The following is a 27,862-nucleotide window of genomic DNA, read 5'->3' as shown; positions in this document are numbered from 1 at the left end:
TTGGCCAGGGATGTACTTTTAACCAGCACTGAATAACATAAGATGTTGTATTTTCATGTCTTTTATTTCTTTTCATTTACAATGGATAAGGTCATAATGTTTTCTGGAACTTTTACATACTAGTCCTGTAGCTCTGACTATTGCACATAAAATCAATATTTACAGTTAAAATGATAAATAAAAACAGTCAACTCATACCTACATGTACATTGAAACATTTACCCAAATAATGAAAATGAAATTTGTGATAGTGTCGAGAAAGTTTCATTATCAGTTCTTAACATTTTATGACATATTTATTACAAGCAGAAATATAGTTTATTAATACATCATAAAAGCCATATACAAATTTTGTCATTATTTTTTCATTTTTTTTTTTTATATAAGTTTTGATTCCTTTTTAGATGTGTCAATTTTAAATGTTATAACTGATCCCTCTCGGAACTCATCAACTGTCAAGAAATTTGACAGTAAAGGGAGACCATCCACCAGTAGACCTCTTGACAAGGGAGGCAACCTTATGTCTCATGATGATAGGGGTGAAAACTTCAATGCAAGATGAAAGCAACTGTCATCACAAGGCTGACCCACCACCGGACCATTCAATCCGCTGAAAAAGTAAAAAATACATAATTTTTACAGCTTCAAAACAAACAAAAACACATCTGATTTTCATCCGGTTTCTGAATAAGAAGTGCTGGTCGGCCAAATTTACTTTTTGTATAACAAAGAATACATGCTGTACATTTTATTTCAGCTCAGTGTCCCAGTCTTTTGGTCAATTTGCATTTAAGCCAATTTCTTTTTCAGTAAAAACACATAAGGATGGGGGAATGGTTTGGAAGCATGTTGGACGAGATGAGAACTTCTTCTATGATATTAAAGTAGCTGTTATGTCAGTAATTTTTTAAGCCTATTGTAAAAAAATGACTAAACAAGAGCTGTCACAGTATGTGACGAATGCCCCCGAATGTGACATTGACCTACGAACAAGGTCAGTACATGAGAAGTTGATCTTGCCTGTCAAATACATATGGCAAGTTATTTTAAATTGCCTCTGAACATAAAAAAATACCACCCATACTAGACAACCTACACTGTTATGTCCTTATATTCAGAATTCCCTTGTGAATAAACACTTAGTGTATCTTTCACCTAAGAGGTAGGGACATGGGTCTTGCACACGACACGTTGTCTTCGTATGTGGAACACATGTAGCAAGTGATTTTAAAATCTGTCCATACAAGGGAACGTAACAGCCCTGACACGACAACCTATACTCTATGTCCTTATATGCAGCACTCCATTGTAAATAAACACTAAGTGTGACCTTGACCTTTGAGGTAGGGACATGGGTCTTGTGGAACACATGTGGCAAGTTATTTTAAAATCTGTCCATACAAGGGAAAGTTACAGCCCGGACACGACAACCTATACTCTATGTCCTTATATGCAGCACTCCATTGTGAATTAACACTATGTGTGACCTTGACCTTTGAGGCAGGGACACTTGTCTTGCACACGACACGTCGTCTTGGTATGTGGAACACATGTGGCAAGTTATTTTAAAATCTGTCCATACAAGAGAAAGTTACAGCCCGGACACGACAACCCATACTCTATGTCGTTATATGCAGCACTCCATTGTGAATAAACACTAAGTGTGACCTTGACCTTTGAGGTAGGGACACGAGGCTTGCACGCCACACGTCGTCTTGGTATGTGGAACACATTTGGCAAGTTATTTTAAAATCTGTCCATACAAGGGAAAGTTACAGCCCGGACACGATAACCTATACTCTATGTCCTTATATGCAGTACTCCATTGTAAATAAACACTAAGTGTGACCTTGACCTTTGAGGTAGGGACACGGGTCTTGCACGCGACACGTCGTCTTGGTATGTGGTACACATGTGGCAAGTTATTTTAAAATCTGTCCATACAAGAGAAAGTTACAGCCCGGACACGACAACCTATACTCTATGTCCTTATATGCAGCACTCCATTGTGAATAAACACTAAGTGTGACCTTGACCTTTGAGGTAGGGACACGAGTCTTGCACGCCACACGTCGTCTTGGTATGTGGAACACATGTGGCAAGTTATTTTAAAATCTGTCCATACAAGGGAAAGTTACAGAGCCGGACGGACGGACGGTGCGATTTTAATATGCCCACCTTCGGGTGCATAAAAAGAAAACAATATAGATAAAATGTGGTCAATCCTTACATTTATATATATATAATAAATGATTATTCATCTTGACGAAAAATAAGTGAAAACTTCTTCATCTGAATTCTGATCATTATAATATACATCTATTGTAAAGGCCGATATAAATTTATTGCGAGATTTTTATCCATTTTTTTAATGGGGGCAGGGGAGACAATTTATTTATAATTTGCTATTAAATGCTGTTTCACTATTCAATATCAGTTCATGCACTTACTTATTGCATAACATGAACATGATTGTATCAAATCTCCTTTTTCCACGTGAACGTTACACATCAGCATGGTAGGTATGAATATAAACGCTGTTCCCAGACAGTACTTAACCGATACGAAATTACAGACACTAGTTCAACATTTTTATTTAAGTCAATATAATTTAAGGAAGAGAGTTGGGAGGGGATAAAAATCTTGCAATTAATTTTAAGTCACCTTAAGAAGGGTTTTCAATAATAAATGTTTGTGTAAAAACAATTTGCTAATAACTGGATAAAAAATACTAGTAAAAACAAAGACATGATAATATTGTGTAGTTCATACAATATAATTGTCAAGGTGTCTCTATACAATGGGGAATATAAATTTAAACTAATAAAATGTACCTTTTACAATAATTAAAACTAATTCACAGCAGCACCGCAAGCAGACAACCAACATTTCTTGGTATTTTATTCCAACAAGGGGCATTCCTAGATATATATTTCAGCCCGACTCATGAGACTTGACTCATACATGTGTATTATCATAATGAACATGAGTGCAGAATTTTGTGATTATAAAAGAAGAGAATAAAAATGTTCAATGTTTGTATCTTTAGTGGTTTTTTATCAGTCCAAAACCGAGATTACAGTTTTAGAAAATAGGTAAAAAACTATGTCAATATTTTATTTTTTCATAAGCCTACCAAAAAACCCCAAGTCAAGATAAAAATCCCGAAACATACCTTTGGCACGTCAATAAATGCAAGCCAGTCTGAAGCAGTGGTTGGTAGGAGGCCCATGGTTTGACACTTGTATACCGCAAGCCCCAGGGACACCATATTGCCCACTATGTACACAAACTTCTGAAGAGTGGCCTGCCTTCCTTCTATCATCTTGAAAGCAGCTGTAAATGACCAGAAATCATTTTGGGTACTTACATGTATGTCTTGTATGAGCTAGTACCAAAATATATTGGCATCACAAAACATATTTTGAGCAAGGCAAAAACATATCATGTTAAGGGTAGGGTAGGTAGGCTTTTTTTATTAAGCTTTATGTAAAAATATTATTGTCATCATTGAATAATAGCTTATCTAGCTTAAGTTATCTTCAGTATAAAGCCTTTTAAACTACACATTAAAACGGACAGGCTCAAAAATCAGTAGGGTCAGCACCTACTTTATAGGTAGTGTTTGTAACCTGAGTTTTTAAGCCCTTACATAGATTTTTTTTAATTTAACTTTATTTTGAATAGTTTCTAAAAACGATTTCAGCATAACTTTAGGGCCTGATCAAAAATGAAAACTATCTTCCATTGACCATTTTCAATTAAAAATGTTTTACTAGAAATGGTTGTACCCATAAAAAACTTGTTAAAAATCTGCCAATAAAATCTTGAAACATACTGTTTGAAGCTGACATAAGGGCTTGTATTGGTCGGAAAAACATCATCCCCACCATCATGATAGGAAAAATAGAGATCGTGTTGCCTGCCATCCACATGATGAAGAAATTCATCGGAATCTGCTTCAGCGGTGCAAGAGACACGTCCCAAGATTTCTGAAATAAAGGTAAGAAAATCCTCAAATAAATCCATTTATATCTATTTCAAATCTTACAGTAATCTTTAAAACTATTACCATGCCATTATAGCTAAAAGATATGACACTAAATATGTGACTTTCCACAAGTACATGAATGTACAGGTCTGACTAGACCAAAGTAAACAAAAATGTACGTAGCATGATTTTTTTATCTAGAACATAAATAAATTAGATGATATAAAAATCATTTGAATTTCCAGTTCTAAAACATGAGGCTGCAAATCAGAAACAAAATCTTGCTGTTCAAACATTCTGTACACTCAGACTCATCAAACATAAACTTTTGAAAAACACTAAATTACCTACATTTGAATTTTAATTTGCTTTCAAATCTTTTCATAAATGGACTTAAAGGAAACAGTTTTATTATTTACAACTTTCAAAGTATCAGCAGAGTGACATATTTACCTTGATTATTAACTGTTCATTATCTTCTTTTTCTTTTTTGGTTTCATCTTTTTTGCTGGCCTTTTCTAAGTATCCAAAGGGGGCCGGAACTGAAGATTGTGAAACTGCAACCTGTTTCTCTCCTTTCAGCCTGTGTGAGTAGAATATGGAATAGCTCAAAAACAATGATATCATTTTAAGTGGTACACAATGGCTTGAAGATTGGTGGGGATGATTTTTTTTTAAAGTTGATGCCAAGCACTTGTGTAATAAACTGGGCATGTTTTTACATGAGTCTTATTTTTATGACTGCTGTCAGCAATAATGGTAGGGAAAGTTTGAAATTTAAAGTAAACCAGATAAAAAATGCTTATCATATTTTCATTGTTTTTTATGCTCTTCATTGTTTTTCGCTCTTCTACACTGTCCATGGAAATTTCGGTTTCAGTGTCACAAGATGATAAAACATAGCCATATAGTGTCTAACTGTCTATGTGTCATAACATTTAAAAGTAAAACTGGGCAGGAAGAACGAAAAACAATGAGGCTTGACACACACTTGTTAAGTACTGTTTGCAAATCAACTTAGCATTTCAAGTATTTTAAGCACTGAATGGTCATCATTTCACATCAAAGAAATTGAGTTGGTGACAGCAGTCTTCAGTTATTTGGAATATACTATGACATACCACCAGGGACTTACTACAGGAAAGGTGGGCTCATCTACCATAATGCATGCATACATGAACAGGTTGCATTTGTTTAACTTAAACTGACCAATAAAAATATGTTTTTAAATTATGCCATTTAAAAATAAGAATGATCCATCGACAAACAAACTCTTAATAGTGCAGAAACTAACTATTGGAATTCACTTGATGAAAACTGACCCCCTGTTTGGCACAAATTAGCCTTGTGTTAATTAAAGAATAATTTTTTCGTTGATCGGTGGAATTACCGAAAACCACAGAAAGCCCCGTAAATTTTCATAAGCATATACAATAGAGTATTCGAGGTGGTGTGTAACGCTGGGATTCAATACTTCATTGTGTTCGTGTTCATAAACAATTTTGAAACAGTTTAACATTGAAGCTTGGATCAGTAGTGCGCATGCGTCAGACACTAACACCTTTCTTCTACCTCTCTCTGCAAATCGTGTTAAAACATTATTTTTGGCTATATCTATAGCGGATTTTCAGTGGATTTGAGTTTATATATAAATATTATTTCTAGTTTCACTCATAGTTTTGCTTGCTGTGCAGTTTCCTGCAGTTTTCAGGTATTTTACATAGTTGTCATTATCCCCCTCGAAACGGCCTTGACCTCTGACAGCTTCCGGTGTGTAAAATCAAAACGTAAACAAAGATGAAAACCGGCATTCTGGTGAGTTGTTTACTCTTTGCAGTTGTCGCAGTTCTCACACAAGTAAAAGATGTATCTGCTGTCAAATTGCTTCCGAGAATATATTCAGTCAAAGACCGCTATAACCCAGATAATTCATTTGCAAGTGGCATGGTAGTTGTTGGCCTAAAAACTAGATTTAAATTCTACATGCAACCTATTAAACCACATAAGGACAAATCTTTGCTATACCTCACAATTCTGCTCCTTTCTCTTGCCAGCGATATTGAATCGAACCCTGGCCCTGATTTCCCCTGTGGTACCTGTGGTGCAGAGGTTCTGGACTCTGACCCAGCTGTAGAATGTGACAAGTGTGGACTATGGTTTCACATCCAGTGCCAAAACCTAGAACACTCATGGTACCAGGACTTAATCCACACTGATGCTTCTTTTGCTTGGACATGCACAGTGTGCGATAATTCAAACCACTCTATCACATCCAGTATCTTATCAATCTCTTCGACAAACAGCTTTTCAGCCCTGTCTCATGAAAATACGCCTCTAAATCAAAAATCAGAAACTCAAAAACCACACATCAAAAGATTTGCTTCTAAACTAAAATTTCTATTGGTAAATTGCCAGTCAATTGTTAAGAAGAAACATGAATTCCATAACCTTCTTTCAGACCAAAACCCAGATATTGTGGCCGGTACTGAGTCATGGCTTACTGCTGACCATTATTCCTCTGAAATTTTTCCTGAAAGTCTTGGGTATACAGTATTCAGACGGGATAGAAAATCAGGCAAGGGAGGTGGGGTCTTTATCCTTGTAAAAAACAACTTAATTCCATCAGTTCAACCAAATCTGAATACAAACTGTGAAATCCTCTGGATCAAACTTGAAATCACAGGTAGCAAACCAATTTATATATCTAGCTTTTACAAGCCACATGAACTTGATATTGATAGTATTTATGAATTGGAAAAATCCTTATTGCTTGCTCAAAAACTTAAAGGTCAGAAGATCATACTTGGAGACTTCAACTTGCCAAAACTATCTTGGGACACAGAAAATAACCCAATTTTACAAGCAGGCTACAACCATGCTGTATATGACAAGTTCCTTGACATTTTAAGTGATTTTAATCTAACACAAATGGTTAATGAGTACACACGAGAAGGAAATATCCTAGATCTCTTACTACTCTCCAATCCGACCTTAGTACAATCAGTAAACATTATATCTGGAATCTCAGATCATGATATTGTTTCTGCTAGCATTAGTGCACGTCCGACTTCTCTTAAACAAAAACCTAGAGTATGTAGCGTTTACAGCAAAGCTAACTGGCCTGAATTCAGGAAATATTTCTCTACAGTTAAAGTTGACATCCTTCATAATCATGAACAAATATCTGTTGAGGAGCTTTGGCAGAGGTTCAAAAGTGCAATATCTACAGGGATAGCAACCTATATCCCTATCAAGCATATACGACCTAAAAGATCACTTCCTTGGATTAATAAATCCATTAGAAAGCTATTGCATAAACGGGACAAACTATATCAAAAAGTCAAACAAAATAAAACAAACCACCAAATATGGAAACAGTTTAAGAAATTGAAATGTACTATAAAGATTCAAATTAAGCAGTCATATGACCGATACCTTGAAAATATATTGGATATCTCAAACTGTGAAAATTTGGAACCTGGAGTTCAGAGCAAATTCTCTACTAAAAAGTTGTACAATCTAATAAAGAACTCCAAGCAAGACTCACAAGTATCTTCCCCACTTATGGATAGTACAACTGGCACTTTGAAAACAGACAACACTGACAAGGCTAACATCCTCAACAAACAGTTCCAATCTGTTTTCTCTCCAGCTTCCCCATTGTCTCTAAAACAGTTATGTCTTCAAAACCTCCGTCGCCTAAACCCCCTGCAGTTTTGTAAGTACACCCCCATGAAGGACATAGTTGTTGACAAAAATGGGGTTCTAAAACTTCTCAAAAACCTTAACACTGGGAAGGCCTCTGGCCCTGACCTCCTTAAACCTGTTGTCTTAAAAGAACTACATGTAAGCCATGAAATTGCTGATGTTGTGTCAGTCTTATTCCAAAAGTCCTTGTCTTCTGGAAAAATCCCATCTGATTGGACTTCTGCATTTGTTTGCCCTCTTTTTAAGAAGGGAGACATCACTGACCCAGGAAATTACCGCCCAATTTCTTTGACCTGTATCTTATGCAAAACTCTCGAACATATAGTTGCGTCTGCCCTATCTTCTCACTTTACAGAAAACAAAATTCTTTACGACCTCCAGCATGGGTTCCGAGAACTGCGTTCTTGTGAAACGCAGCTTCTTCAATTGACAGACTTTCTTGTTAATAATCTGGCAAAAGGGAAACAGACAGATCTGATATTGCTAGACTTTTCGAAAGCTTTCGATAAAGTTAACCATCTTAAACTTCTATATACACTTCAGGAACATGGTGTTTCATCCCAGATTCTTAATTGGACTAGATCTTTTCTTATTGGTAGAAACCAAACAGTTGTCCTAGAGGGCGATCAATCAAGAGCAGTACCAGTCACTTCAGGTGTGCCCCAAGGCTCTGTCCTTGGGCCCCTCTGCTTTCTGATCTATATAAATACACTTCCCCTTACAGTACAATCCCAAATACGACTTTTTGCCGATGATACGGCAGTTTATCTTACAATAAATTCACTGTCTGACTCTCAAATGCTTCAGGAAGATCTGGCATGTATGGAACAATGGGAGAGAGATTGGGACATGGAGTTCAACCCCTCTAAATGTCAAGTACTCCACATCACCAAAAACAAAAAAGTCATTAAGCACAATTACATACTCCATGGTCAAACACTCCAACCTGTCCCCTGTGCAAAATATCTCGGCTTAGACCTTTCATCAGATATTTCATACAACTCCCACATTACAAGAATAACAGCAACAGCCAATAAGACCTTGGGCTTTCTTAAGCGTAACATTACCACAAGAAATGAATCTGTGAAAGCTATGGCTTACAAAACCCTAATTCGCCCGCAAGTTGAATATGCATCAACAGTCTGGAGCCCCTACACACAGTCAAATAAAAATAAAATCGAAATGGTCCAGCGAAGAGCCATCCGCTGGGTTAAATACAACTATTCCCCTCTTGCAAGTGTTACTGAGATGCAAAACAGCCTTGGCTGGCGGTCTCTCGAATATCGCAGAAATGACATGCGGCTCATCATGTTCTTCAAAATCTTACACAACATCGTGGCCATTAACCTTCCACCCTATATCCAGAAGCCTGTCAGACTTAGCCGGCACGTTCATCCCCATAGCTTTCAGCAAATCCAAGTCCAATCCGATTATCACAAGTGGTCCTTTTACCCCCATAGCATAGTTCTTTGGAATAGCCTGCCCGTCAATGTAGCAACTCTGCCAGCAACAGAACTTGATAGGTTCAAACAGGCAGTGTCAAGCTTACAATATTAGTTTTACGTACTATCATATTTTACTTTTTAAAAATGTTCTCACGACTAACTAGTTTTAACCATGACTGGATTTTGTTTTTCTATTCCATGTCCCACAATGTTATCTTTTATTTCTTTCTTTCACTTTACTAACAGTCCGACGCGCACCTGCCAGTAATACTCGAAAGAGGGGTTCGGCAGTATTCAAAGATAGATAGATAGCTTGGAACACTACCAACTGAGCTTAGCAATCACACACCACCTTCACCCAAAATAACCTTCTTGGCAAATCCAAATACTCTTGACACCAGCTGAGTAAACCGGTAAAAAACAACGCCTTAACCCGCCAAGGTGGGACTCAAAAGTGCTTGAATGCTAGAACAATGCTAGTGAATAATCAATACTTAGTTTTAACCCAATTCAAACCAAATAGAAACCAAAGCATAATAAAAACAGATCGGCATAATTTTATAATCATTATGAAACTTAAAGGTGCTTAGTCATTCTAAAATGCCGTCCAGGCTTTTTTTTAATGATGGTTAGCCTGGACCAGGCTAACCATCATTAAAAAAAAGCCTGGACGGCATTTTAGAATGACTAAAAGGTGCCCAGCATGAAAAATGACAAGTTTCTTTTCCAAAGGCTTTTGTAAGAGCAGCGCTAGTTTGTTTTAAATAAAATGACAGCTTCAGAAACACAGAAAATGAAGTAAGTTTTGTATGTAATCTATAATCACCTATTTGCTCCAGTAAAATCGATTGTCCATTTGTGAAATTTCTTTTCTCCTTTCGTGGCCATCTTGTGAGCAGGTAAATATTTCCTAGCCAAATATATCCCGGTGGGTTACATTCAACTATTATCAGATATTGGACTGGGTTCGGGCAATCGGAACACCCCGGCAAGTATCCAACAGGAATTGAAGCTTGCCGGAGATGGCCGAGTTGTTACGATTGGGGTGCGGGTTGATACAGGAACCAGTGGATTTCAAACTGTGACTACGACGTATCTTTTTTGTCGCGTCTTCATCACCAATCTATCGTCGATGTGTCGTAGCCCTTGTGACCACTCGAAATTGATTTCGGGTATGTAGAAATAACTTGCCACGACAAATATCTTACTGTATGGGTCTATCACGTCACAATTTCGTACGAACAGTTGTGACCGGGACTTCGGGGTGGACAAACGACAACGGCGAAAGTGCTAACCATCTGCACATGAACGCTCATTCGTTGACTATCGCTATGTATTTAAACATAAATTAAAGGATATTAAAGGATATTACCTGCAACAAGATGATCATTATAAATGTATTTTTTATACATTATATATATATTTTTTGGTCAGAAAATCTCGAAATGCCTAAATACAGTAAATGCCTCTATTTAGGCATTTCGAGATTTTATGATATTGTTTTAGTTAGTTTATGCTAGATAGTTGGTAGGAGTGATTAGTTAGTTTATGCTAGATAGTTGGTAGGAGTGACTCCTTTGATAAATCTGAAGAAGAAATATTTTATTATGTTAAATGTCATTAAATTTTGTACAGGTCAAATGGCACCAAAGCAGGAGTTCATTCCCATGAAATCACTGTGGTGTTACGATGCCGTAGCGAATGTATTCATGACCTGCCATGACTCGCCAAGGGTGTGGTACGATGCCGTAGCGAATGTACGTATGACCTACCAAGATTCCCAACACAGATTCTGTTACGAGTTTTTCCCTTTCTGTGCAGGATCACCTCTTTTTTCTAAATCGTAGGCAGTCGTAGACGAAATCGTAGCTGTAACTCAGACTTTACGCCGGTCATCCAAATTTACTTCGGCAGAGATTTAGTCGAACCATTGAAAATAAACAAGTTTAAAAGAATGGCCTTGATACCTAGGGATATGTTTAAAAGGCTTCGTGTTCGAATTATCTATTACAAATCGCTGTGTCGGTAAATTTTATCAACTATAAAAGTTCGAAGGCGACCCCAAATTTTTTTTCTATATCTGATAGCCGTTGAGTTTATTTTTGCACATTTGCAAACAAATGTAAAAACTGATGAGAAATACCACACTTTTTGCACTTGCCTGACATACATACAAGTGTTGATAATTTATTCACGTGCGACGAACGTTGTTTTCACTGGAGTTATTAGATTACAGAGCTGTTCTTCCTAGATCGTATATATTTTCATACACAAACAACTAACAGTACTTTTCAAAACATAAATTCAATTTGGTATTTAGATGTAAAAGGAAGTTGGTGTTGGGATAAAAATCGTATATACAGGAAAAAATTTTGCAAGGATACAGTTTTGCAAATATAATTGTGTATGAAATGCACATATAAAAGTCACCAAACTCACAGAGAACCAGCCGGCCTACACGTTTTTTAGGTCTAGCTACGCCCCTGGTGGATGACTTAATTATTAAGGCATCGCTCAAATTGCTTTACCAGTATAAACCAGTGAAACACATCTGAAACTATCCAATCTAAACCCAATACAAGTACATGTAGTTGAAATAAAATCCAGAAGTGAAGTAAGTCTAAATCCAGAAGTGAAGTGAGTCATAGAAAGACAAGGTTACTAGCGACATGTTTTAAAACCGTTCTCAGTGAAACGTTTTTATTATTTAGACATGCTACGTTTCCCAGTCTTTCAACAGCCAGTCGATAGACAACAGATCGTAATGCACTAATCAATTGTAACCACGGCCCCAAGGTCCGGGGTTATACCGGTGATAGCCGGGGAAATGGGCCGTGTTTTTACCTTCCCGGTGGCCCCGCAGTACCGGTTGAATTCGGTGAATTTGTATTCGTGCCAAATATAGCGGGGAATGTGCCTTACTTAGGGTCATTTGGGTGCGGGGGAATTTGGCGAGGATTTTATCATGAGTTCGACCCGGGCTTGGCTGGACCGATTGTCAAAGTCCCCGCTATTCCCCGGACCTGGAGGGACCGTGGTTACAATTGACTGGTGCATAATAGGTCCAATAATTTCCATTTAATATGTTAGTATGGACTAGTTACATGGTTTGCCTAAATAACTGAAATAAATTGTAAACATCCATTCTGATGAATTATATTTGCTCCTCTTACATGTGGGCAGGTACGAACTGGGTGTTTGAGGTGTTAATGATGTTACTGCGGCGGAAGGTGGAGCGGGTGGACATCACTAAGCTCGTGACAATGATTGAGGCGCAAGGAGCGGAGGATGTGGACAAGGCATCCTCTCCCAGGGTTATCAACAGTCATCTTCCACCAAGGTAAGGAGCCCTCAAGACTCACCTATAGGTTAACCTAACACATGAATCAATAAAATGTCAGACCATATCCACTAGGGGATCCAAGGGGGGGGGGGGGCGCAAAATCATCGTCGTTGAGCGGAGGTAGGTTGAGGTAGCCCGATATACTTTTAGATTGTCAAAGTCAAAATTGGACTCTAATTTATTGGTATTTATTGGTAGTTGCTGGTGCATTCGTCAGAATTGATCTATGTCAAATTGATGAACAGAACATTAGAACAATACTCGAGTGTCATTGGCCTTAAAATGCAAAAAAAAATAAAAAATAAGATTATTGTTTCATTGTATGTCAAATCGTCATGAGGTTACAGTAGTACATTTGGCATTTTGCCAAAACTTAATGCGTTCTCATCCATCTTATAAAATGTTATATACTGGATAGCTTCTTTTCAAGTCCAAGTTCTGCCTGTCGACATGTTTTACTTCTCCTTTTTGTAGATTTTTGCCCAAAGACCTGGCACAGAAGAAGATAAAGACGATGTTGTGTTTGCGAAATCCAAAGGACACGGCCGTCTCATTTTTCAACCATATGCGGGGCATGAAAATGTACAACTACGGTAACGGACAATGGAAAAAACAGGTTGTTAGTACGGTGCTTTTCCCTCCTAACTGAACGAATGGCAAGACGCAATAGAGGGGATGCCACCGTATCTACTACACTTCATGCACTTTGACTACTGGGAAATGGTTAGTACGGTGCTTTTCCCTCCTAACTGAACGAATGGCAAGACGCAATAGAGGCGATGCCACCGTATCTACTACACTTTATGCACTTTGACTACTGGGAAATGGTTAGTACGGTGCTTTTCCCTCCTAACTGAACGAATGGCAAGACGCAACAGAGGCGATGCCACCGTATCTACTACACTTCATGCACTTTGACTACTGGGAAATGGTTAGTACGGTGCTTTTCCCTCCTAACTGAACGAATGGCAAGAAGCAACAGAGGCGATGCCACCGTATCTACTACACTTCATGCACTATGACTACTGGGAAATGGTTAGTACGGTGCTTTTCCCTCCTAACTGAACGAATGGCAAGACGCAATAGAGGGGATGCCACCGTATCTACTACACTTCATGCACTTTGACTACTGGGAAATGGTTAGTACGGTGCTTTTCCCTCCTAACTGAACGAATGGCAAGACGCAACAGAGGCGATGCCACCGTATCTACTACACTTCATGCACTTTGACTACTGGGAAATGGTTAGTACGGTGCTTTTCCCTCCTAACTGAACGAATGGCAAGAAGCAACAGAGGCGATGCCACCGTATCTACTACACTTCATGCACTATGACTACTGGGAAATGGTTAGTACGGTGCTTTTCCCTCCTAACTGAACGAATGGCAAGACGCAACAGAGGCGATGCCACCGTATCTACTACACTTCATGCACTTTGACTACTGGGAAATGGTTAGTACGGTGCTTTTCCCTCCTAACTGAACGAATGGCAAGACGCAATAGAGGGGATGCCACCGTATCTACTACACTTCATGCACTATGACTACTGGGAAATGGTTAGTACGGTGCTTTTCCCTCCTAACTGAACGAATGGCAAGACGCAATAGAGGGGATGCCACCGTATCTACTACACTTCATGCACTTTGACTACTGGGAAATGGTTAGTACGGTGCTTTTCCCTCCTAACTGAACGAATGGCAAGACGCAATAGAGGCGATGCCACCGTATCTACTACACTTCATGCACTTTGACTACTGGGAAATGGTTAGTACGGTGCTTTTCCCTCCTAACTGAACGAATGGCAAGACGCAATAGAGGCGATGCCACCGTATCTACTACACTTCATGTACTTTGACTACTGGGAAATGGTTAGTACGGTGCTTTACCCTCCTAACTGAACGAATGGCAAGACGCTACAGAGGCGATGCCACAATACCTACTACACTTCATGTACTTTGACCACCGGGAAATGGTTAAACGGTGCTTTACCCTCCTAACTGAACGAATGGCATAACGGCATAGAGGCGGTGTCACAGTACCTGCTACACGCCATGTACTTTAAGTACTAGAGGACGTTATAGAGGCAATGCCACTACACGTCATGTACTTCTTGGACCTGAAAATGGTGAATACGGATCTTACACCGCCTACATGAACAAATGGGTGGAGGTAATAGAGGTGGGGCCGAGGTTTCCTATTACTTGTTATGTGCATCGTGGATAGAAAACAGGTAATGGAGAAAGAGACAACTACGGACCGTAACATGTTTACCTGAACGAGTGGCTGGTTGTTATAGAGGTTTCGGGCTTGGAGACTGGCCGGGTACCTTCTATATAACATGTACTCATAGGACCTGCTAATGGTGAGGAATCGTGGTGTGTGAAATAAAGCTTATTTATTATTTAAACATTGAACAGATTAGTTTTTTATGTATCATTTACCTGTCTGCTTATTTTATTTCCTTTATGCTTCCGGCGAAATATCATTTTCACTCCTGTTATTTTCACTTCAGTTCTAGATGCTATTTCCTGTTTTGCTTAATAAAAAACATAGCGTTCATTATGTTGTAATAACCCCACTAAAATGGCGATACGACTATGTCTATCACGCGATTTTCTAATTGGTATCAATTAAATTGACGTTTTCTTAAATGTTAGCATAAAAAGGCAAACAGGACATTTATATATGTTAATGTGTGCTTCAAAAATGTTTATGAGGGTAACATGTTTTGAGGAATTGTGTTAATCGAAGTTGAACAATTTCAACATATCCGGTATTGTTTCAGTTGCCCCAAATTTCACTTCCGTAATGCCTTTCTTTATGAAATCACTATATAATATATATAAAGTATCTATGAAAATAAAATAAAAATGTGTTTATCTTTTCTTCAGAACGGGATGAAAGAAATGGAAAGGCTTGTTACATTTCTAGAGATCGATATATCGGACAGTTTGAAGAGAGATATACTAGACATGTGTGGCTTCGAAAAGATGGCTGCGGAAAAGATTACCAAAAAAGAAGAATGGCTGTTTAATGAAAACTTTCGTTTCTTTAGGAAAGGTAGGCTATGTGCGAGGTCTGTGAAACTGCTTTATGCTAGTTTAAGATGTTTGTCATGCTGTTCAGTTTAAACAATAACGGTACATTTTATTTGCTTTAAATATGTGCACTTCCCATATATGAGACATTGTCGGATATTCACGCTATAACATGTCACTCCATCGTAAGAGTGGAAGTAGTGGTCACATAATATGTGTATACCATTGTTTAAACATTGACTCATTTACCTTATTTGTAACGTACAACACACTCTGATAGAAACTATTTCTAGTTTGTCCAACCAAAGGAGGTGAGGTAGGGGGCTCATAGACATTTAGAGAAAAACTGCCGATTTTGTAGAATAAATGCAACGCTGGGTCCGGTTGCCAAAATCACTGCCGGCATGTGCCAGGCTTCAATCGGAACAAATCGGCCAGTGTCCAACAGGAATTGACTATCTTGAAACTTGCCGGAGATGGCCGAGTTGTTACGATTGGTCAGGTATCAGAAAACCGGAAAAGTCTATATTCCGGGTCACTGATCCCACCGGAAATGTCTGAATCCCATATGTCGGGGATAAACTAACCCTAACCCTAACCATAACGCTACTGTTTGAAGATCCCATCGCCCCATTCTCGGCAAAATATTGATAATGAAATGAAATGTTACTTTTGTCTGATTTCAGGTGAGGTTGGGGACTGGAAGAACTGGTTTACGCTGGAACAGAAGGAATACTTCGACTCCGAGTGGAACACACAGATCCGAGCAGATACCATCTTTCAGTTCAAATACACACATAATTTAGAAAACTCCTAATACAAGTTTGTTTGGCCTGACTCATTAAAATGCTCATGAGCCGAACGTTCGTTTAGCATCTCCGATGGTCAATCCGTATTTTCGTTTTGGGGAAAAGGAGGTAAAAACAAAACACAGAATGCGGGTGCGTTGTGGTGAAACATTTTTTTAATTATGCCCTTACTGAATACTTTGTTAACCGGGTAGTAGAGTTTTTATTATTTTGATTGTGCAAGAAAGAGTGTTTTGGTGAAATTGTCGGAGTATATCAAATATATGAACACTTGAGAAAGAAATAATGTTAGTATACATATTTGCACACGAAATAACTTGTACTTGTCTATCGAAACAGAAATTAGCTATCTTATGATTGAACTGATGATGACTGAATGATTGACAAAAATGACATCAAAACGCACTCTTTTACATGAAACAGCTGTTTTGTTTATTTGTGGATTAGAATTAAGCCTTTGACTATCTGGTCAGGCCAAATATATGGTTTAAATTATATAAATTAGGTCTAAGAGGAAAATTGTTAAGTGTTATAAAAAGGCATATAATATCTTATCAATGTTAAGACACAAGTTAACTTCTTTGGGAAACTGGTGAACTGTTTGAAAGTTTTCTCGGTGTCCGGCAAGGGAATGTTTAAGCCCTTTTATATTTTCCATGTATCTTAATGACCAAGGAGACGAGTTGTGTCTGAATGGAGCCAAAGATATTGATCTTAACACGTTGTAACTCTCTTTATTTATGTATGCAGATGACATTGTGATTTTTGCAAATACCAGTGAAGAAATGCAAACTAATCTTAACATTTTAGAAAATTACTGTAGAAGATAGAAGCTTTCTGTAAATAAAAATGAAATACATTGTTGCTTACAGAAAAGGCGGTAAATTAGCACAAAATCATTATGGTGATTCAGAAATTGGAACTGTACCAAAATATTGTTATTTGGAAATCAGGAGGCTCCTGTATTGTCATAATTGAATGTCTGAAAACATTGTCAGGACAAGCAAATAAGGCAATTTATTTTTAAAATGAAGAAATACCTTCAAAGCTTTGTTAACGTATCGACTGAACATGTTATAGATTTATTTGATAAACTAGTTAAGCCTTTTTAATTCTATGGATGTGAAGTTTGGGGGGTTTCACTTGCAAACAGTGTAGTAAGAGCACATACTTTTTTTTGCAAGAATTTACTTGGCGTTAAAACTTCTACACAAACGATTTTATTTATGGAGAACTAGTCAGGATTGATTTTTATTCAATGAGATTAACACCTATTTTAAAATATTGGTTTAAGATATTACACTGTAGTGAACGAAAATACTCTGTGTTGGTGAACTATGAATTGGTGTTTTTAAAACCAGTACTCGGTGTATGGTGAAATAGTTTATTCATAGTTTATTTCAAATGCATAAAGGCCATAGGCTCATGAGCATACAAGAATTTTGCGTATATACACATATCATGACAATTCATAGATCAGTGGTAAAATACAATTTTATAGATACATTATTTTTATTTTGTTTTACAATAACTAACACTATATTATTATGTAATTCAAACTTTAATATATATAACACTATATTATTATATAATTCAAACTATAATCTATATAATAATACTATAATATTATCACAGTGAGGAGACAGTGGCTGTTATACAGATATAAACTTATTACATATGTTAGATATACACAAATAAATACAACTTGCGAGTCTTCAAAACCAGAACTCAGTGCATGGTGAACCATGGCTTGCTGTCTTTAAAGCCAGTACTTAGTGTATGGTAAATCATAACTTTCGTTTATTAACGAAATAAATTAAAGATGTCAATTTGGTTTTAATATACTAACATTTGAATCTAAATTTGGTCACGGGTTAGGCATGCAGACCGTTGGTATTTATAATTAGACATAGAGAGTATGTCAACTTCTTTACCGTACTCTCGTAATATTTTTTGGGGAACTGGTTCCGGGATAGAGACTGCAATATGGATTTGAACTGAAATCCAGAATACCTTTTAGTATAACTTACATAAAACGTCACACTATTGATTGATTTTTTTATCATATATCTTTGTTCCTGTGGTAATTTCTTCAGTTTTTGGCAAACTACAAGTTCTACATGGGAAGTAAGAAATGCCTGACCAACCAGACGTTTTGGCGTTAAATATAAAAGTTACTCTCTCTATTTAACAAGTGTATTTATTTACAGTAAAACTGCGGACTGATCCCGAGGACGCCTTGGCCCGAGCCAAAACCTCAATGTATGTAAAATAAAAATTCTTATTGAATAATTGAAAAGGTTTTAGCCTTTTTTTAACTATGTTTATCCCGCTTCTGCAGAAATGTGGTAGACTACGAATTTTTCATGAAATTCGTGGTATGAAATAGTATTAGACCGATAATGTTTGCATTTTATTTGCCGTATTGCAAGACGTTCTTGTCACATCAAGAGTTCCTACTTTGATAAAAATAGGTACAAAAATGGTACACTTTTTTGTTAAAGCCTCTAGAAACATAGGTTAAACAACGAGAGAAGCTTACATGTCTGGCCTCCGGGTTGGCATATTTGTATTGCGATAAAAGTGATATTAACTTACTAAACAGGTCAAAATATCCTTTCAAAACACCAAAATACTTTCAAAACCCGCCATTTTGTTCCGTGTCTAACATTTTCCTCACTTAAATTTCCGCAAAAATAAATTACATTGGACCCCCTGCTCTTACAATAATGAGTTTTAACTAACGCGTTGCTAGTCGTACGTAAATGAGTAAGCCCGTCATAAGTTTAATAATAGGTTGTGCAATTTTAGGGTTATCCTAGTCGCTCTCAGAAGTACACGTACTTCCATACATACCAAGGTTACATAAACGTTTTTTAGATGTGTTTATGCTTTAAATCTGTACAATTATACGTTTTTACAAAATTAAATATTATTTCTGGACGAGAAACACACAATCGTTATCTATTCTCCAAAATACACCATTCACCCGGACCTTCTTTAACGAAGATATAGCAACATTCGTAACTTTTTATCTAACTCGCAGCTATTTTGGATTTTGTTGTAACCGTCTACTATATTGGCACGACCCGTTGCCAGAATCATCTAGAGAATCGCCACACTGTTCTTTTAAACATCTCCTTAATGAAAAAAGTGGTTCTAACTCTCCCGAGTTCGCATCTCTCTCTCTCTCTCTCTCTCTCTCTCTCTCTCTCTCTCTCTCTCTCTCTCGTTATGAAATTCACTAAAGAACATTTTGTTATGCCCCCTTCGAAGAAGCGTGGGTATATTGCTTTGCAAATGTCGGTCTGTCAGTCCGTCGGTCCGTCGGTAGGCCAAAAAGCTTGTCTGAGTCAACAGTTCCTGAACCTATTGTTAGCAAACTTGACATTATTGGGCCTGACCAGTAGATGACCCCTGTTGATTATAGGGATCATATGATCAAAGGGTCAAGGTCACAGTGACCTTTAAGAGGAAAATGTTGCCAAAGCTTGTCAGAGTGATAACACAATAGTGCCAGGACCTATGGTCTACAAACAGACATTGGGGCTGGACGTCGGTCCGTCGGTAGGCCAAAAGCTTGTCTGAGTCAACAGTTCCTGAACCTATTGTTAGCAAACTTGACATTATTGGGCCTGACCAGTAGATGACCCCTATTGATTTTAGGGATCATATGATCAAAGGTCAAGGTCACAGTGACCTTTAAGAGGAAAATGTTGCCAAAGCTTGTCAGAGTGATAACACAATAGTGCCTGGACCTATGGTCTACAAACAGACATTAGGGCTGGTCGTGACCAGTAGATGACTCGTATTGATTTAAGAGGTCATAGGGTCAAAGGTTAAGGTCACACTGACCTTGAATGCTAGAAGATTGTCCGAGTGATAACTCGACAATGCCTGTACCCATGGCCCTAAAACTTTACTTTGAGGTTGCGCCTGACCAGTAGATTACCCCTATTGATTTTAGGAGTCATAGAATTTAAAGGTCACGGTGACCTTGAACGCAAAATCGACGATTACTGGACCTATGGTTATCAAACTTGACATAAAGGTTGGGCTTGATCAGAAGATGACACCTATTAATGGCAAAGGTCAAGGTCACAGTGACATTGAATGTAAAAAGCTTGTCTGTGTGACGACTCAACAATGCCTGCACCCATGGCCCTCAAACTTAACATAAGGGGTCTGGGGTGACCAGTAGATGATCCCTATGTATTTTAAGTCATAGAGTCAAAGGTCAAGGTCATAACTTATATTGGTCATTGAATCACCTGATTTTATTCATTAAAATTACGTAATCTTTACTTATTATCTGCTGCTTAAAAATTTAACCTACTATCCTCACACTTTGAATGGTAATAATCTTAAAAATGCCTCAAAGACATCAAATGTCAATGACAAATCAGCTGTCATTTCGGTCTTAGTATGCATATTTTATTAAATTGTTCAAATATTCTTGAAAACATGGCGCTAAGGGGGAGGGGCGGCGGCATAATGTTTGACAAACATCTCTTGTTTAAGTTGTTTTAATGCTCACAATGTACTGAAATATATACTGGTTATACTAAATATTATTTTGAATTGTATTCTCTATCAAACAATTAAAACTGTTTAAACACTTTCTTTCTTTTATGTTATTCATTTTTCAATCACCAAAATTATATATCTAAAAACAAAAATATGCAACTTCACAGCCATAAATGAGGATTCAAACACAGCTTCCATAAAAACCGTTGGTGTGGCAATGCGTGATGCAGGGACAGAAGTTTTCAGGTGTGTTGAAGTAGCAGAACTCGCCAGTTCCCCTCAATGGCTTGCACTCAATTTGGTACTGAGGACGGGTACCACTGTAGTCAGCGGGGTAGTTCAGTAACTGTAATCGAACACACTTGCTTTGTACTTTCACCTCTTTAGTTATTACGATTACAATACATGTACTCTACAAGTAAACATACATGTATGTTTTAAAAGTGTAAAACACTGTTAGCGTCCGAACCATATCTACTCAACTCGGGCGACTTTTGTTTTTGCCATATTATACTAGTAAATATCGTTTATGTGTTTCCGGTGCGAATAAGGTGACCCGATGCTTGGGCACGTGCATCGACAATACAAATGTAAATACTGGGACAAGTGCAGTAGCCAGCACATAAGTGCAAATATAAACGGTAACGATCATGTTTTTATTTGGTGCACTCATAACAAGTTCAATCTCACAATATAAAATTACTTGTGATAACAGTTTACTTTCATGAGCGAAGTGTGTGTTTTTGTATGATAAGATTACTATATTTATACCATTGGTTGTCTAGCTGGTGATCATCACAAATGCTAACCATGTTTATAATCATGTATCTAAAAACATTATATATTTACATTACTTAATAAATATGTTTTAATCTTGAAATCTTTCGAAGATCAAACAAACTCTGAGCGAGAGATACACAACATGAAACAACACCGCCAGACCCCACATGCATCGATATAATTACAGTTATCCATTTATATATTAACCATAGGTTCAATCGAAGAAACCAGTCCAAGTCGATTTAGTATGTATGAAAGTGAAAAAATAACACGTTGATTGAATGAGTAAAGGCTGGCAACCCGTTGGCAACCGCGCTTGAAACCCATACAACGTACTTACATTATCTAAAAACAAAAAGAAGTTCATGAAAATAAATAATGCAACACTTATTTAGAACGTTGTTAAACACGTTTGTTCGCAGATTTAGAATATCAATTAATTGCTTAATACCGCAAGTACAATTTGCAGTTTACTTGTTTAGTGCAACAGTAGCCGGGACGGCACGATGAAGCGTCGCCCACTGTGCAGTTGTTCATGAGCCGGACCAGGTGTCCATCAACGGTCACCAACATTGGAAAGGTTGCTGCAGTGTCAACTTTCGTCGTTGTCGATGCCATGATCTAGATATGTGTATATGTTTTTTTTTAACTTACCGATTCAATACAAGTAACTTATGTACGTGTACGAATAAGAAAAATGATTTTACCTGTAGTTCTAATACGTTATGGAAATAGATGAGGCAAGTAAATGAAACATGTTTTCACTGTACCAGCATATGCATTAAGTCTGCATTGTTACAAACAATCTAGGCTTCCGTGACTCTATTAAAGACTTTCGGTGCTTAGATTTTTTTGCAGACTGTACATATGGTCCGCGAATAGGCGTCCTAGAAGCTTCAGCTATGTTACAAAGGGGAGTCTAAGTTACAAATCGCCTAAGAACTGAGGAGATATTTTAAGAATAACTTTTCTTTCTGATATGCTTATGCTTTGGAAGCTTCTTTAACCTTTACATTTGTCATATACATAAGTTACCATACCTCTATTCTCATAGAAGCGAGAAAAGCGACAGTCAAAACTATGATTTGGCAATTCATCTTTTTCATGAAACAATCCGCCCGATATCAGACTTATACGACTTATGAGGAAAATTGAACAATGACAGCTTATCGCAAAACTGTGTACCTTTATTTAACCTTATCTGAGCGTAAGAGTACAGACGTGGTTTGCGTAACATTTAGGTCACTCCTGAATCGTGCCTTTTACACATTGTTTATAGAAATTGAAATGAAATATCACAAGATTAATATTTAATTCATTTTCGTTCGATTTAAGTTTAAACAGCGCTGGAATAATTGAATATAGTTCATTTGTGACTTCAACCGCATTTATGAACATATTTGGTAACAAAACGGAGCACGAGAAACGCCAGACATGAACAAAGTAGCACAATATATAAAAGAAGGAGGCATAAACATAATAATAACATACAACGTGAACTATCGGTGACAAAAAAGCGCAAACGGTAAAAGGCAAAACTAAGGCTTCAAAATTGTAAAAATGTTAAAAGGGCATGGTTCAATTTGAAAAGAGCAACAATATTTAGGTCAATCAATCACACAGAATTCCATGTGAGTCCATTCGGAGCTCCTCGGCCATTTTTTCAAAAACAACCTCGGATGTATGCCGGTACATCTGTTGAAGTAGTCCGTATTTTTTTTAATAAAAGCATTAATTAAATGTAGTGTTTAAGAGTTGTATTCATTGCTCTCAGTTTAAATTGATCGCCAGTGAAGTGTATTATTGCAAACATAATTACGATTCCCAAGAGTTAAGTCATAAATTTTAACTACTAAATAAGATTACTACGCGATCTATTTGCAGCGGAAATAAACGTACCACTTTTTAAGTACGTAAACCGTCCATATACATCCGAGGTTGTTTTTGAAAAAATGGCCGAGGAGTTCCGAATGATGTGAGTCATCAACAACTCAGCGTTTCCGTTTACGAGGCGACTGTTGCGATTTCAAGTCCTCTATTTCTTCAATGAGAGCTCGTTCTCTCTCCCTCAGTTTTTTAGTCTCTTCATCTCCAACATTCTTGGCCGATCTCAACTGACCAAACTGACCCTTGACCTTGTCCAGTTCTTTCTTTAGTTTGTCAATGTCATTTTGAAGCACGCTCTCTAATTCCAGTCGTTTTCCCTCTTCAAACGCCGCCTTTTCTCTCTCCCTTTTCGCCTCCTCTGAGCGTTTCCTCAGTTTTGATCTTAGAGCAATAATGTCCCCTTCCAGCTTCCTTATATCTTTATCTTTCTGTTCAAGCGTTCCCATTGCCTGTCATGAATATATAAAATAGAGAAAATTATATTTGAATAATCAAGAGTTTATTATTCTGTGTTTACAAGGCAATCAACTTGTAACCAACACATAACGATACTAAATTTTGAAATGAACATTTAACAAAACCATCCATATAATTAGTCTTGGTCCTTCAAGGTCATTATCTTAATACGCAATGGTGTTGCTAGGGGATGTTGGCGGTGTTGTTGCTAGGGAAGTTGGCAAAATTGTTGCTATAGGACCTTGGTATTTTTTTATTACGGGATGTTAGCGTTGTTATTACAAAGGGACGTTGGTAATGTTGTTGCAAGGGTGTTTTAGCGGTGTTGTTCCTAGAGAACTTTGACGATGTTGCTGCTAGTGCACGTTTACAGTGTTACACCTACCATTGCTATCCATGAGCAAGCTCAAAGAAGTCGTTTTTATACTCAAGATGTATTTCGTCCTCTTCCAGGAGGTGTATTAACAGTATGCAATGAAAAGTCTTATACAGACCTGCTGTGACTTTTGGTTTTGCTGTTTCTCCTTTTCAAGTCTTGAATGGATTAACCTCTTTTCCATCTTGAGCTGCTGGAGTTCCTTTTCTTTCTTGTTTAGTTCATCTTGTATTTCTTTAACCTGCAATGAATTGGAAGCGGATTATAAAACATTAATTAATGGTATGTTCGTGCATTCTCGTTTAAGATATAAGATAAGTTTGACTTAATTATTATTCGCTAGAATTTTTCATGACAACCCTGGTGAGCTCAAGTCAGCAGGGTGTATATACATAGTCAATGGTAAAGACTTGTTCAAAATAGAATGAAATATTCCAAACATTTCACTATTTCTTTGGAAAATAATTGTTGAATGTCATTCAAAGTTTAACTTTGATATAAGTAATCTTATATTTGTAAGCATCAAGTAATCCGGAGTACAATAATGTAAATTGTGGATGCCAGGTAACCGCATACTATGTTGGTATCGTTTGAAAGGTTTTCTAGAGTAGATAAAGAATTTGTTAAACATATACCGAAAAACATATTACAAACAAAATTGTTTGGCCTCAAAAGATTGCAAAATAAGTAAGTTTGCGCAAGATTTCAGATGACATATACAACACAAATACCAACTGCCATGAATTCATCTTAAATTAGTTTTTTTTTCAGTCATTTAGCTTATATATTAGTAACTTTTCAAATCAAACCAATAATCTATTGGATTAACATGCATCACTATTTAACATTGTCGCCAATGACAGGATAACACAACAAACTTAATTGTACATCGGAGAACTTATTTGACAACAATTTCTATACAATGATACCCAACAACCAAAACCACAGCATCAATAGTATGATGGTTTCTTTGTGGCTTTCAAGTTTAAATTTGTAAAAGGAGATATCGATAATAACTCCATTCCACCAACAGTTGAAGTAATAACATGCAAGTGGTAAGCCGACCTTAAGCATCTTGGAATCCACTGCTCGTTCAGCAGCAATGATGGCCATGCGGTCAAACTCTGGCCTCAGCTGTTCGATCGCCAACTTTACCATCTGCTTAGTGAACGAGCTTACCAACCTGTTTTAGATTTAATATATTTTTAGACGATTATATAATTATATAATTTTATTTTATTTTTATTTTTGTATTTATTTATTTATTTATTATTATTATTTTTTTTTTTTTTTTTTTTTGGGGGGGGGGACACTCAATGTGTCTTGTCTAAGGAACCATTATGTAGCTGGCAACATAGGATACTTTGTGCCGATTCCAATTGAGATCAAGAACATATATACTATGCTAATATTACATTGGGTTTGAAGATATAGTAAAATAACAGTGTTGCCAATTGCTTGCTGAAATGACAAGATTTTTTTTACATATACCTTAAATACATCTCTTCAAAGTCATTTAATTTTATAATATTGTTGAATAATTCATTTCATGAAACATAATTGTCATGATTAGTAACTTGACTCTAAAATTGTCTAGGTATACTGGTATTTTTTTTCTATTTTGCTGAGAATACTTAAATCTGAGCCTGCTACATTCCAGCTTTAACAAACGCATAAGGAAAATAATAATAATTGGGAAATAGCAAATGTAAAGTTGTTCTAATTTTCATTCAAATCACAAAGCTCAGTACCCAAGACTCTTGTGGAATTCTTCAAAGTCCTTCCCCTCCTCCTCTGTCATGCCGTCCCGCATACGCCCTAGGTCTGAATTAGGATGTGATTCATGATTATTAACAAGTTACACACACATAAATCCAGAAGGGCACAATATAGGTTCATGCATATTGTTTCTAAATTTTATTGCATTTTCATGTTTAACTCATTAGACTTTAATGATAATATTGAAAATAGTATATGACTTAGGTACAGATAAAACTATATTAACGATATTTAGGCACTTTTTTAACTGGGGAGTTTATGATCATGTAGCTTAAAATAAAAAAAACCCATAAGGTTACTTTTTTATATGTACCTAAAGCATATGCCTTCTTTGATCATAAACGCAAATGAGTAAGACGTGGTAATGCATAACACAAAATAACATGATATTTGCATCAACCTATATTGTGCTTTAAGTATTTGATTGTATGACAATTGTGTAAAGAGCAAAACTAACAATTTTTAGCCAAATGACAAGTGGTCATGTCATTCTTGTTAATTCCAGCCAGTGTTACCTCCATGTCTGTTGTCTGGCGGCCTACTCTCCATTCCCTCTGCCATATTCAGTGGTCAATTATGTTCAATTGAATGGCACTGAAGTCAAAGATAAAGCAAAATAAACCATCGAAACAATTTCATTACTTGTTCAGTGGTACTCAACCGACACTGTCTACTATTTATAGAGATAGTACTTTTAAAACGTCTGGACAATTTCTTAGAGCTTTATGGATTTTGTACAATATATTCCTCTTAAAGACAATTGCATGACAAATGTTGGACTAACATAAAATATCGTTGGAACAGTTTCTAATTAAAAAGTGCTTAATTCTCATTGTCAAACATAATTATTCCCGTAACAATTATGCCAATGACGTGTCGAATATTTTTACTAAAGTTTTGATACATTGAAAAGCAGAAACGAAGTTGACCTTAACAGAACTTGTTTGGTGGATATGAAATCTCATATTTCCTGATTGCTTTACTAGTAATGATTCATCCCTATCAAGTGTCTTTAGCTGATTCAAACAGGTTCCTCTTAAAGAACTTCAATATCTCGGGAGACAAGCTTTCTCATACTTGTTTCCCGTTTTTTTAACTTCAAAGCATGTATCTCTTGGCATGGCAAGTGCTGAATCTTTTTATCATTATGGATACATATTCGCCATTTCTCATGACAATTCCTATTTGCCCTCCTTTCGGAGCTGAACATTCGCCTTTTCTTCCAGGATTAGCAAGAAAGAAGAATTTCTTACCTTAGAGGTACATACATCCGCTATGTTCCTACACTGACTTTTCTCTATGAAATATTTTGTAAAATAAATGTTAATTTGGTGGTTATCGGCCTGGTAAACAAACAGGCCAATTTATTTTAACTTTAGAGCTGCTCTATAAAAGACTCCTGGTTTTATGTAAATATTATTCAATAAAAGGCATTTGCTTAATGATTTGTTCCGATATCAGAAGTCTTATCATATAAAGTAATCAAAACATTCATTCAGATTTTTTCTCACATCACAACAACAATTTGACTTCAATTGTCAAATGAAATCTACAGGAACAAGCCCAGTATTCAACAATAACCTAAAGGTACAAGGTCAAAGCCCAAACATACACGTTGAAATGTTATTACGTCAAGTCCAATCCATTTTGTCATGGAGTTTTGGGATATTCCTATTAGCAAATGTTTGGGAAATAACCACAGTAATGTGCTTTTTCGCAGTCTT

General features: G+C 36.8%; 5 protein-coding genes across 5 annotated transcripts; 2 read left to right on the top strand and 3 right to left on the bottom strand.

The window, feature by feature from the left end:
* Positions 1 to 45: 45 nt before the first annotated feature.
* LOC128242381 (ER membrane protein complex subunit 4-like) lies at positions 46 to 10,048 on the bottom strand. The gene is made up of 5 exons (XM_052959513.1): positions 9,971 to 10,048; positions 4,445 to 4,574; positions 3,839 to 3,992; positions 3,176 to 3,336; positions 46 to 610 (listed from the first exon to the last, which is right to left on the bottom strand). Exons 1-5 carry the CDS (start codon positions 10,030 to 10,032, stop codon positions 575 to 577), a joined length of 543 nt encoding a protein of 180 aa, XP_052815473.1. The 5' UTR covers positions 10,033 to 10,048; the 3' UTR covers positions 46 to 574.
* LOC128242380 (uncharacterized) lies at positions 5,190 to 9,465 on the top strand. The gene is made up of 2 exons (XM_052959512.1): positions 5,190 to 6,674; positions 9,391 to 9,465. The coding sequence occupies exons 1-2, from the start codon at positions 5,789 to 5,791 to the stop codon at positions 9,450 to 9,452; spliced, it is 948 nt and encodes a 315-aa protein (XP_052815472.1). The 5' UTR covers positions 5,190 to 5,788; the 3' UTR covers positions 9,453 to 9,465.
* A 2,177-nt stretch (positions 10,049 to 12,225) lies between the features above and the next one.
* Positions 12,226 to 17,150, top strand: LOC128244333 (sulfotransferase 1B1-like). The gene is made up of 4 exons (XM_052962349.1): positions 12,226 to 12,484; positions 12,962 to 13,103; positions 15,378 to 15,546; positions 16,211 to 17,150. Exons 1-4 carry the CDS (start codon positions 12,294 to 12,296, stop codon positions 16,339 to 16,341), a joined length of 633 nt encoding a protein of 210 aa, XP_052818309.1. The 5' UTR covers positions 12,226 to 12,293; the 3' UTR covers positions 16,342 to 17,150.
* Positions 17,151 to 20,943: 3,793 nt separating this feature from the next.
* Positions 20,944 to 22,784, bottom strand: LOC128242239 (uncharacterized). The gene is made up of 3 exons (XM_052959326.1): positions 22,681 to 22,784; positions 22,115 to 22,261; positions 20,944 to 21,206 (listed from the first exon to the last, which is right to left on the bottom strand). The coding sequence occupies exons 1-3, from the start codon at positions 22,744 to 22,746 to the stop codon at positions 21,042 to 21,044; spliced, it is 378 nt and encodes a 125-aa protein (XP_052815286.1). The 5' UTR covers positions 22,747 to 22,784; the 3' UTR covers positions 20,944 to 21,041.
* Positions 22,785 to 23,080: 296 nt separating this feature from the next.
* LOC128245057 (moesin-like) lies at positions 23,081 to 27,516 on the bottom strand. Its single transcript, XM_052963264.1, has 6 exons — positions 27,392 to 27,516; positions 26,654 to 26,732; positions 26,111 to 26,183; positions 25,425 to 25,542; positions 24,478 to 24,600; positions 23,081 to 23,976 (listed from the first exon to the last, which is right to left on the bottom strand). The coding sequence occupies exons 2-6, from the start codon at positions 26,697 to 26,699 to the stop codon at positions 23,632 to 23,634; spliced, it is 705 nt and encodes a 234-aa protein (XP_052819224.1). The 5' UTR covers positions 26,700 to 26,732; positions 27,392 to 27,516; the 3' UTR covers positions 23,081 to 23,631.
* Positions 27,517 to 27,862: the final 346 nt, after the last annotated feature.

This window comes from Mya arenaria, chromosome 8 (genome assembly GCF_026914265.1).
Source record: "Mya arenaria isolate MELC-2E11 chromosome 8, ASM2691426v1".
Classification (NCBI taxonomy): domain Eukaryota; kingdom Metazoa; phylum Mollusca; class Bivalvia; order Myida; family Myidae; genus Mya; species Mya arenaria.
The sequence above is the reverse complement of the archived record's forward strand: the minus strand, read 5'-3'. Positions and strand labels throughout refer to the sequence as shown.

Excerpts from the sequence above, each read along its gene's own strand:
- LOC128244333 (XM_052962349.1), top strand. The coding sequence starts at position 12,294 with ATGAATTATATTTGCTCCTCTTACATGTGGGCAGGTACGAACTGGGTG. Across the intron at positions 12,485-12,961 it reads AACAGTCATCTTCCACCAAG|ATTTTTGCCCAAAGACCTGG; the intron begins GTAAGGAGCCCT and ends TCCTTTTTGTAG. Across the intron at positions 13,104-15,377 it reads ACGGACAATGGAAAAAACAG|AACGGGATGAAAGAAATGGA; the intron begins GTTGTTAGTACG and ends TCTTTTCTTCAG.
- LOC128242380 (XM_052959512.1), top strand. The coding sequence starts at position 5,789 with ATGAAAACCGGCATTCTGGTGAGTTGTTTACTCTTTGCAGTTGTCGCA. Across the intron at positions 6,675-9,390 it reads GATCAAACTTGAAATCACAG|TCCGACGCGCACCTGCCAGT; the intron begins GTAGCAAACCAA and ends CTTTACTAACAG.
- LOC128245057 (XM_052963264.1), bottom strand. The coding sequence starts at position 26,699 with ATGGCAGAGGGAATGGAGAGTAGGCCGCCAGACAACAGACATGGAG. Across the intron at positions 25,543-26,110 it reads GAATTCCACAAGAGTCTTGG|GTTGGTAAGCTCGTTCACTA; the intron begins GTACTGAGCTTT and ends AATCTAAAACAG. Across the intron at positions 24,601-25,424 it reads TGGATTCCAAGATGCTTAAG|GTTAAAGAAATACAAGATGA; the intron begins GTCGGCTTACCA and ends AATTCATTGCAG.
- LOC128242239 (XM_052959326.1), bottom strand. The coding sequence starts at position 22,746 with ATGAAAAAGATGAATTGCCAAATCATAGTTTTGACTGTCGCTTTTCTC. Across the intron at positions 22,262-22,680 it reads TCGCTTCTATGAGAATAGAG|ATCATGGCATCGACAACGAC; the intron begins GTATGGTAACTT and ends ACACATATCTAG. Across the intron at positions 21,207-22,114 it reads GCTACTGTTGCACTAAACAA|TTACTGAACTACCCCGCTGA; the intron begins GTAAACTGCAAA and ends GTTCGATTACAG.
- LOC128242381 (XM_052959513.1), bottom strand. The coding sequence starts at position 10,032 with ATGGCCACGAAAGGAGAAAAGAAATTTCACAAATGGACAATCGATTTT. Across the intron at positions 4,575-9,970 it reads GATTTTACTGGAGCAAATAG|GCTGAAAGGAGAGAAACAGG; the intron begins GTGATTATAGAT and ends CTACTCACACAG. Across the intron at positions 3,337-3,838 it reads CCTTATGTCAGCTTCAAACA|CTGCTTTCAAGATGATAGAA; the intron begins GTATGTTTCAAG and ends GGTCATTTACAG.